This window comes from Paramacrobiotus metropolitanus, unplaced genomic scaffold, assembly GCF_019649055.1.
Source record: "Paramacrobiotus metropolitanus isolate TYO unplaced genomic scaffold, Prichtersi_v1.0 Parri_scaffold0000014, whole genome shotgun sequence".
In the NCBI taxonomy this organism is placed as follows: domain Eukaryota; kingdom Metazoa; phylum Tardigrada; class Eutardigrada; order Parachela; family Macrobiotidae; genus Paramacrobiotus; species Paramacrobiotus metropolitanus.
Window position 1 is genome coordinate 1,208,855 of NW_026570234.1, and position 10,699 is coordinate 1,219,553.

Below are 10,699 nucleotides of genomic sequence, written 5' to 3' on the forward strand. Positions count from 1 at the left end.
CTGCCGTTTTTGTCTGATTATCATGTCTATTTACGATTTTGAGATATTCAGTTACGTTTATACTCCATAGCCCATACATAGTTCCATACCTATTCCGCAGTCATCGGACCAAACTAACAATAATTTATTGACATACAAGAAAGATTGCATTAAATTAACCACAGCTCTCGCAAATTGGGTAGGCCAGTTTACCAAGTGCGAGTCAATTCTTAGAACGAAAAACACCAATGGCAAGCAAAATTTACTCTGTCAAGTTGACCAAACGCTTCATACCGCAATGACAGCAAAAGGCTGCTTCTTCGATGGGAAATCGTTTGCCACAATTATGGCAGAAATGCGGAATGGACGGCAGTTTCGTTGTAATCGTTGGATAATTACTAGCCGGAATTCCACTGGAAAAAGACGATAGAGATCCGATGGCACTACTCTTGACAGAAGCAAAGGATCCAATTGCGCTGCTTTTGATCGAACCCATGGAGCCCGGTGGCGACAACGGGCTGTTACTTTCCGAAGTCAAATAAGCGTCCTCCACGCTTTCTTCGTGCGACACCGGCAGTTTGTATGCATTATGTCGGCGTTCCATCAGCGGTGAAGGCGACAGCAATGGCAAGCGACCATCCAGCGAATTCGTCGTGAAATTCCGAAAGTTTTCCGTCAGATCATCGGGAATTTTTGTCAGATTATCCTGATCAGTGGGTGCGCGGAGTCGGTCGCCATCCCACTGGAAAAAGCGCAAATTATCCGGCCGGGAATTAGTCGTATTCCGCAGAGCGGCTGGTTTGAGAAAACTATCCCAGTCCACATTGATCGTACCCACCGAGGCACTTTTGGCTTTAACCGAATTCGATCTGTGCAGCTGCATCATCCGCTCTTTCTGCTGCGACGCCACATTAAACGGATACGGTCGGTCATGTCCCATAGCCACCGACTGGACTTTGTGAGTGAGATTCGCAGGCGGCGACGGTGTAGCGGGTAATTTGTGAAAATCGGTCTTCCGCAAGGATTCCACTGAATGGAAAGCTCGTTCATCCATCTGGATGAAAACCGAATTATTCGCACCAGGCTTCCGTGCATTCATATCTATAACCGTTTCCTTCGGCAAGGCCACAGGATTATTGCTTCGCTCACGGATGAACGCATCTTTAAGTTGCCCATTATTCTGACTTTTCATCCGCAACGACGCCGTGCGAATCAGTGTTTCAGCACATCCAAAACTCGCCGGCGATGCGGTGCTCTTGAACATTGCCGGCGTACTAGTCTTCGACAACACAGCGTCTCCGACGCCCAGATCATCGTATAATTTCTTCTCCCGCGGTTTTTGGGCGTAGACGGAGGGCGTAACAAAGCCCTTCGGCTTGGTAGGAACTTTCTTCACATTCGGCGTGGCATTGAGCTTGGCCATGGCCGACTGACTGCTGGCAATCTTGCCAGTGCCCTCTTTATTGGCACGCGTCACGTGTTGGCTGGAGAAGGCACTGACTGCTTTGCGATGCGATTTCGGCGGCGGTGGTCGGTATTTCATCCGCCGCATGAGCAGCACCGACTGCGGATTCTCCCCGGACGCCTGCTTCCGCAGTTTGATCTCGTACTGCTGCTTACAGAAATCCACATGCCGCTCGTACGCCTTCTCCCGGAATGTCCGCTCACAGTATTCACATCTGGAATGCCCAGCAGGGATCTCCTTGGCTTTGACTTCCGGTCGTTCCGCCCGCGGGGGTTGGCGTTTCTTATTGACGGGCAGGCCTTTGGACATAGCACTACCATCTTCATCCGCAGACTGCTTCTCGAGATTCTCGCGGATCACAGGCCGGATGGCGTCCTCCTGAGCAACATGGGCCAAGCGCTGAGCAATGGCCTGGAAGGCTTCGCGTTTGGGCTTCTGCGCCAGTCTTTCGCAGATGGTCGTGTGACGCTCCAAATTGGCCGGATTGAATTTCCTCCCGCAGATGTCGCACGGCACGAGGGGCTCACGCGACGGCGATCCAGCAACGTCGAAGGGACGTTGCGGAGAGGGACGGATCTGGACTTCATCCAGACTGGGAGAACACGGGGATTGAGCGTGTTTCATCATGGTCATGGCCTGCATGTGACAAGCAATCGATTTTTAACATTATGGATCGCACCCAACCCAGAATTATGCTAAATTACTCACCTAGCTGATTTTTGAATCTCCAATCGATGGATCGCCAGACAAACGAGAAATTATCTTCAAAATAAGGTTTTTCCGCTAGTGTTCATAATCCGCAGTGTTACTTAATACCATCACTTCCATTCACTGTAAGGATAGCAGCAGAGACAATAAATTTATCGAAGCTGCACAAAAGGTAACAGAGTCACGAGCGACGAAAACACAATATTAATCCCGTAATCGGTTTGCGTAAACCATTTACCTGCAGAGAGCACGTATCAAAGGGGTTTACGTGCTTAAGCTGTATGCCAAGCCGCGGCGCTCAGCGCAAATCAAAAGGCTCGTGAAATCCACAAATGGCGCAATTTATCGGAGACTCCGAGATAAAAGCAATAAATCAAACTTTAAAAGGCACTTGATGATTTATTAGTGCGCTTGGTGCAGTCGTGTAGTGGACTTGGAACGGCAAAATGTGTACACTATGAGCAAGAGGGTTCGTGGGACGTAATTATCACAATCACCATCCAGAGAACAAAACCAAGTCTAATGAAAATGGGTAAAATAAGGGAAAATGACAAGGCAACAGTGGCATTGAAGATTTGGCACTGTGGCTTGGAAAAGCCGTTAGTTACGCGAGCGTTTGGATCGATTGCAGATACGCAATAATTCATAACTCGATCAGCCTGGAATGCAACGGCTGAACGATAACCTGTAACTGCATTTCACCTGCGTGATGGTGCAACTGAGGGTGGGAAAAAACGGAAACACTTATTACGACGCACCACTCTCCCGCTCGTCCGTCGTCCCATAACACTCCAGACAGGTGCGCACCAGTGCAACAGTCTGTATAATGGGCGACCGCACAGGTTGTTGGTTGCACGCGCGCCGGAGCCAGCCGCACCGTGCTGTACTTACTTTAAGAAAACATTCTCAAAAAACTGAAAAATCATCGTTTTGGGGAAGACAGAAATTTTCGAAAAACTGAATTGAATTCATACTAAACTCATACTGTTCTATTTTAATACATACTCTTTTTATTTTGGAAAATCTTCACATTGCGGCACTTCGTACAGCTGAAACTCGATGTATGTAAGAATTTTATGGTGAGATACGGGACCTCAAAAAGGAGTCCGTATCTGTCCGTAGCACAGCTGTGATTTCGTGAGCGTCTGCGCTGAAGGGCGTTCTAAGCCGTTCTTCCCCATTTGTTCGTCGGGCAGCCAGGTTTGTGAATGGATTAGCAATTGTGAATTGGGCTTTAAAAAATTATAGCGATTTGCCTTGTAATTTTAATGTTTGGATTAGATAGGTGATGATTCGACATTGCTGTTCTAGGATGTCGGAAATTGCGACGGAATTTCAAGCAGTCGCGCGCATTCCCTTCGTTAAATCTGCCTTCATTGCTTCCAAAAGCGGGTCTTCCGACGGAAATGCTCAGTTCGTCATTCATACCACCTGGACGCAACGAGATTTGGTACGCATGGAAAGGACATGCTTCCATAAATCATATCTGGCTACCGCCAGCAGTGGTTTCGGGAAGTTGGAGTGTCACCAGTTTGGAATGCCCGTCGATAATACGAACGAGTAAGGCTCAGTAAGCATAATAGTAATACTGATAACACAATTAGGCTGGCAATAAAAGCTTAAGCTCGCGATAAAAAACAGTCATATTTATGTGACAACTGCAAGCAGTAGTTTTTCTTTTGATTGCTTGTAGTTAAAAGTACAACTGTGCTTTCATAGAATACAGTGGACACTGGAAGGCAATTCTGAATCTTGATTAGCTAAATTATTAAATAACAAAATCGTCTCAGCATTTGAAATGTGAAAAGTAATGCCCGTGGTACTGATGAAAAATAAACGTTTATTTATTTTATGCAATCTCTTTGACTGCTTGCTTGACTCGACTTAAACAAACAAGTATTGTGTAAAGTGGACAATTTATAAATGTTAACATTAAATTTGTATAATTTCTCAGTGAGACTGCAAAAAAATTATTACCTTAGATTGCGTGTGGCGTATTCGCAAGATGGATCGTTGAAAGCCGTATTTGCCAAGTTTTCCCCGAAAGATAAAAAAGGTGCGGAGGACAAGGAATCCGTGGAAATTTATTCGCCACTTGGCAAAGTCGCTACGAATGATGTAGCCGCTTCTAAACGACATGGAAACATTTACACCGACAGTAAGCTATTTTGTGAATTACTTGATGAATTACCTAATAATGTCTGCTGTTAGCATGGACTTTTTTCTACCTGATCTTGTTCTGCAAAGTTAGTTTTGCTGTTTCGTTTACAGAAGTGCCCCTTGAAAGGGCACGGTTTTTTTCGGGTTTAAACTTTTGGTTTCTCAGGTGAGCTGGGTTGTTTCGAACTGAGCCCAGTGGAGTCCAGCACGCATATTTTGTATGTCGCGGAAAAGTATCGCCCACCGTCGGATTCCTTCTTCTCGGTTATGGCCAATAAATTTCCGGAAGATCCAGAACTGGCCAACAAATCTTTGGTACGATTAACGAAGCAGTAACGTGTGCTTCTGCAGTGGTGTTTAATTTTTGTTTACTTATATTTTATCTGGTATTGCTGCCATTTAAGTTTAATCGTTGACTGTAATCGTTGACAGAATCTTTTTGTGCTTAAAATTTGAATAAAATGATACACTTACAGAATATTTTAGATTGAGATTAAATGTTTTTAGGGTGAAAAGTTTGTTTATCGTGAAGACTGGGGCGAACAGATGCAGAAGAAATCGCAGCCAGTGCTTTGTATTTTGGACTGGAATGACAACAACGCGAGTATCCTTGCCAACATTCCTGATGGAATCAGTCCTGGACAGGTAAATAAATTTTCTAAAACAGTAATACTCATTTTATGATCGTGTTACAGTGAGACCGAAATGCAGTCTGAATGCACTTGCAGTAAAGAATACTTTTGAAAATTTGCACTGTCTTTAACATCTTAGAAATTATTTCGTGGCAGTGTAGCGTCGATTTGATTAATGTTTAGCTATTTTGGCTTACAAATAAGGTTGATGAGCTACGATTTTTAAGTTATGATGAAAGTTGTAGCCTTTTGGTGTGTTTTCAAAGGCCGTCTGGACACCTGACGGAAGCGGTATAGTTTTCGTTGGATTCGATCATCTTCCGGAACGCTTGGGGCTGGTATATTGCCCCATCCGACGTAGTCGTCTGTATTATTTGGAGCTGGGTCATTCGAAGATGGCACTGCCGTTGACGTTTACGGATTTAGCCGTCCGATCTCCACGTTTCAATTTGTCAGGAACAGCGCTAGTTTACCTGGAAACTGAAATGGGTGGACCACATTTTCACGCTCTGCGCCTGATGATGGTAAGCAACGTCGTAATTGATGCAGCCTAAATAAAGGGAAGTAACAGTATAAATGCAGCCTGCGCATTACAAATGATTTGTAATGCGTACGCAACTACAGACGCATTTGATCGCAAATGTCTCTTATTTTTAGATGTTAAAATTTTTGTACGTTATCGTTAAAGACAGTAAGATGATTGTGATGAACATGTTATGAATAGTTTGGTATGGTATTTTATAGTTTAGTTTTGAATGCTTTTTAGTATTTTGACGTCGATGTTAGTGGTTGTGTGGTGTTTGCATATTGGAATCTTTATCTGTCATATTTTACAGATTGACTGGAACAATCAACAGTCTACTCCGACTGTGATAGTGCCGGTTCCTGTTGGGACTATCAAGCAGACAGATTTCCCTGGATTATATACGGATGCGCTGCCCAAACGTTGCTGGTCGAGAGATAACAAACGGATTGTATTGCACACCATTTGGAGAAGTTCCCAGCAAATTATTGTAGTGAATACAGAAAATAAAACAGTGCAGTGTCTTACCGGGCCGCAGTTGCTTGAAGGCATGCGTTTGGCTCGTTGGGAAGTGTTAGACGTTTGGGATGATATTATCGTGGCGTCCGCTTCATCACCTAACATTTGTCCGCGACTATTTGTGGCTAAATTACCTCCGGCCGGGAAAGAAATCGAAATCAAGTGGGCGTTGATCGATGAGGGTGCCGGAACGGATAAGGAATTAGAAAAAGAGGTCCAGCTAATGGAATGGGATGTGGAAATCATAAAAGACCCGGTAAAAATCGTACCTCTGCAGTATTCTGCGCTGGTCTTGTTCATCCTTGCAGTTTGGTAACGAAACTGGGGGTGCTAGTTTTTGCTGATTATTCGGTAGTTAAATTTTTTGCCTAGGAACTTAATTTAAATGAATGGATGTTTTCGATGTACATGTGTAAAACTGAACTGAGATTGTGGTATGAAAACCCGAAACATAACATCCATTGCTAAAATATTGTTTTAGTTACAACAGGTAGGAACTATTTTGATTGATGGATCATCATGCTGTTGTATTTGAGCCTAACAAGAATGTTGATAATTTGGTGACACTTATCCATATTTATTTAGGGCTCGGGGATAGAATATGAGGCAGTTTGGATGTTCCCTAGTTTGCGGCGCAGTCCCCCGGTGATACTGTGGCCTCATGGTGGTCCGCACGGTTGTTCCATTCCGGGATTCGATGTTTTCATCAGTACTCTAATTCGTCTGGAATATGCTGTTATTTTTGGTAAGGTTTTGCGTCAAACCTGTAATTATTTTTGTATAGTGCTAGTTATAGTTAGAGTTCTCATTAGTGTATATTCCCTGCGCCCGCTGGCCCCGCTCATCTGGCAGCTTAGAGCGTTTTGTATCGCTGGTTTGTTAATTGCAGAATACGGGCTTTATTTTTAACAGCGTTCAAGATAATAGGACGCATGTTAGACGAGAACAGTGTTAATCGGATTGTTTTTCGCCTCTAGTGAATTATCGCGGATCCGCTGGGTTTGGTGAGAAAAACCTGCGGTCTCTGCTAGGCAAGATTGGTCAGAATGACATCGAGGACTGCTTCCGGGCGTTAGACGTGGTACTTGGCAAAAAAGGTCTTAACAACACCGATACCGATCTGTTTTATCAAGGCGGCTCACATGGTGGTTTTATCGGCGCACACCTTATTGGCCAGTTTCCCGATATTTTCAAAGCCTGTGCATTACGTAATCCGGTTATCAACCTCGCCAGCAAACTTGGCGGTACAGAAATTCCCGATTGGGGATATGTGGAGTGCGGTCTGGAATATCGTTACGACGATCCTCCAATTATTCCCATGTATTCGCAGCTTATCGCTCGGTCTCCTATTGTACACGCTCACAAGGTAATTACGCTTAAAACCTTGTACCGAAGTTTTACAACACTAAAGTTGGAAACTAATAAGTCAAAAACCATTGTGAGGTTTCAGCATATCCAGGCACGGTGTAGCTGGAGTATTCGTACCTTGACTTTATTTTGTCGCAATGTTTTGCTTTCATTACGTAGTTTGATTTTGTCCTGATACATATCTGTTTAATGACTATATACATGTCATTGGAGTTTGCGCATATCAGCTGGTTAATGCACGATGAAACATCGAAACACTTTGCTTCAGGTAACCACACCGACGTTGATATTGATTGGTGAGAAAGATCGTCGCGTTCCACCAACTCAAGGAATGGAATTATACAGGTACGTTTTGCTACTACAACACAAACCGCTTTTTTTGGTTGACTTTGTGCTTATCTTTTTGAAGGGCTCTAAAGCTGCGTGGTGTACCGACGAAAGTGTTGCGCTATCCAGATTCAGATCATCCTATTGCTGAAATCGAAGCTGAGAGTGACTCCTTCGTGCAGATGGTGAACTGGTTTAGACAATTTGGGCGAACGGACACGAAAAGTGCCGGAAAATCGTAAACCTTCTTCCAAAGACGTTAACGTTTTTTATCGATTTTTTATTAATCAAAGATTAACCGCTACAATTGCAATGTGATGTAAACCCATATCGTAAACCATTAGCTCTGCAGAAATTGTCAATAAATTTTCTTTTGCTAATACTGTAACCTATAGGAGACATCCAAGTCGAATTTCTAATAAAATCTGTATATCAGAGAACTGCGTCACATCATCAGAATCTAGAGTAGGGTTCAAAGATCCAGATCATCACACCTTCTGTTTGGATGCGTACTTGCGCTTGCCGTTATCATTAACGACGCATAAATGCTGCAAAAAAATACATACGCACTTACTTGGTAAAAAGATATACTTGAAACAAATATGACCTGCCATTCATTTTGACCATGTCAGTGTCATGGCCAAGTTTACAAGATTAAATCGCCTTACCGGAACATCGCGAAAATGTTGATTGTAATCTATGGAGAAGCCCACAACGAACTTGTCGGGAATATCAAAACCAACAACTGCAAAAATAAATTTGTTATTGCAAAAATAAATTTTACTATTGCGTGGTCACAGGTGCAAGTACCGACAACAAGTAATAATTAATACTTCAATTATCCCTGCTTACAGTCAGGCATATATCCCGTTCCATGAGGACAGCGTTTGCGGAGGAGCCTGTTACGAAAGCAAAAATTGTCAAATAACCTCGATAACAACAAAAATAAGACGAATATAAAGTACTAAAAACCACTGATATTCTAGCAATCTAAGGGATAAGCATTTGCTCACGTTGCCACTTTCAATGATTTCGGATCAAAAGCTTCGAATTGCTCCAGAACTTTCTGCATTGTTGCTCCCGTCTGAAATGACAGTATAGTGCCTTCACTATTTATCAGCTTCTAATAACGCACGTTCACCATTTAAAAATCAGTTTTAAAGAACTTACATCAATCATATCTTCCACAATTAATGTATTCTGAAAAAGTAAACGTTGACCAGATCACAGGCTGCACAATCACAGAGCATATTCAGTGTGTGACGTATAATACTTTCTGTATACTGTATAATAAAGGAAAATTTTCTTTTGAAATTTGAAGCGAATCGTTGCTCTGGCGATCTGTATAGCAGAAATTATCCCACAAAGCAACTTGTAAATAAATTTAGTACAGATGATCAATAGTTTTGATAAGGTACGAAATTTAATTAATCCACCAAAATGCCTAATTTCGCAATTGTCAATTTCCGAAGGTATCGAAAGAACCGAGTAACGACTTCTCAAGAAGGGAGTTCACATACCGCAATGCTCGGACAAAAAGCGGTCACTTAAAAACAGCCTTTATATACCTTTCCCTGAATGGATGCTTTCATATTCATGATCCCCTGAATCTCCACAGATCCCGATGAATGGTCGTCCATATAGCTCTGAACGCGAATAAACTCAAAGAAAAGTGGCCGGGTAGCGTTGTGGTGCGCCTGATCAATGCCGTTTTCATCCCACGAGGTCAACGAGTACATTTCACTGGAGCTGCGACCTCCGGGATGACACAGCAGATTTACGCGCTGCAAAGCGCCGGTTAAAGCGGTGAAAAATCCCACTGCACTCTTTAGAATGCACACACAGATAACAGGCTCTCCCGGTGGATAACTGGACAGAATGTCCAATGCCATGCGCTCAACTCTAAAAACATATATTTACAATATTAGTGGACAACGGTCACTCAGGTGCACAATCCCCTTACATCAGAACACATTGTGCGTCAAAGCAGCTGCCAAAAGTTTAACTCTGATATCAGGCAAAGTTATCATTATTTAATAAAAAAATATTTATCTAGTGAAACTAAAATATTCATTTGCGACGCTCAAGTTCAAAACAGTTCTATCTATTTCCAATACGTAGTGTCTACATATATCCAGCTGTGCTCGGTCGGTGTGTTTACTTCGTTATCGACATTATGCAACAGATGCGCACCTGTCACACAGCAAACCATGAGGAATCAGTACATGCTCCAAATCCTCGGAATAGTGCTGCGGCACTAGAAAGGATTCCAGTGAATACCCAGCGAAATCATCATCAATCTGCAATGATTGTCAATCAGCGGTGTGGGCTGTCAAAACACCCAAAACACGGCGATTTCCATCAATTTATCCAGACATGTAAACAATTTGCAATCGCAAGTTCGGTAAGTAATTACTGGAATCCGAATATGTTTTGAATTATCACGATTCCACCATTACTTACCTTTATCACTCCAGCCCGCGTGAGCTCTCCAGCCATGGCCACAATAAAACGTAAGACAAAATGATCCTCAGAACTTCAAATAGTTCGAGAAGAAGGGAGAAGGGTTCACTTGCAACAGACAAGTTACTAGATTGAACCAGTCAATTATCAAAAGAACCTACAGGATCCAAGCGATTGCACAAATCCGAAAACTCATACCGTTGCATGATAAAATCAACCAAGTTGTAAGAATGCTCTCAGTACCTCAAAGAGAATGAAAAAGTGGAAAACGCAACAATGTGAAGGAAAGCACATGGATTTAAAAGCTCCCTTTTTCGATAAAGTGTAATCCGAATTATTCAAGTCCAAACGTAACAAAGCTTATGGCTGACGATGGAAATTTGCCAAGGATGACGGCTGTGTGGCTAGCGGGTTAACCGAACCCACCGCGCTACCTGGGCGGTAACGCGGCGTCTTCTCTCAGCGCCCCGGTCGGGTTATTTCAAAGACAGTGCATAAAGCTAAAACGATGGTGCGTGACAAAATGAGATGACTGGTGAGCGAAGACTGTGCGTT

At 43.1% G+C, this 10,699-nt stretch overlaps 3 protein-coding genes across 4 annotated transcripts; 1 reads left to right on the top strand and 2 right to left on the bottom strand.

Moving 5' to 3' along the window:
* Nucleotides 1–108: 108 nt before the first annotated feature.
* Nucleotides 109–2,914, bottom strand: LOC129584603 (uncharacterized). Its single transcript, XM_055476835.1, has 3 exons — nt 2,391–2,914; nt 2,153–2,275; nt 109–2,080 (listed from the first exon to the last, which is right to left on the bottom strand). Exon 3 carries the CDS (start codon nt 2,075–2,077, stop codon nt 242–244), a length of 1,836 nt encoding a protein of 611 aa, XP_055332810.1. The 5' UTR covers nt 2,078–2,080; nt 2,153–2,275; nt 2,391–2,914; the 3' UTR covers nt 109–241.
* A 171-nt stretch (nt 2,915–3,085) lies between these two features.
* LOC129584601 (acylamino-acid-releasing enzyme-like) lies at nt 3,086–8,115 on the top strand. The gene is made up of 11 exons (XM_055476832.1): nt 3,086–3,352; nt 3,464–3,712; nt 4,135–4,310; nt 4,479–4,627; nt 4,820–4,957; nt 5,211–5,468; nt 5,781–6,242; nt 6,572–6,731; nt 6,964–7,352; nt 7,623–7,699; nt 7,764–8,115. The coding sequence occupies exons 2-11, from the start codon at nt 3,465–3,467 to the stop codon at nt 7,921–7,923; spliced, it is 2,217 nt and encodes a 738-aa protein (XP_055332807.1). The 5' UTR covers nt 3,086–3,352; nt 3,464; the 3' UTR covers nt 7,924–8,115.
* On the bottom strand, nt 7,782–10,511 carry LOC129584609 (hypoxanthine-guanine phosphoribosyltransferase-like). Of its 2 annotated transcripts, XM_055476842.1 has the most exons (8): nt 10,145–10,511; nt 9,875–9,981; nt 9,250–9,583; nt 8,852–8,881; nt 8,695–8,765; nt 8,534–8,580; nt 8,350–8,426; nt 7,782–8,229 (listed from the first exon to the last, which is right to left on the bottom strand). In XM_055476842.1, the coding sequence occupies exons 1-8, from the start codon at nt 10,178–10,180 to the stop codon at nt 8,170–8,172; spliced, it is 762 nt and encodes a 253-aa protein (XP_055332817.1). In that variant the 5' UTR covers nt 10,181–10,511; the 3' UTR covers nt 7,782–8,169. The 2 variants fall into 2 exon arrangements, with proteins under 2 accessions (XP_055332817.1, XP_055332818.1); XM_055476843.1 differs by lacking the exon at nt 7,782–8,229 and having other exon boundaries at nt 8,515–8,580.
* Nucleotides 10,512–10,699: the final 188 nt, after the last annotated feature.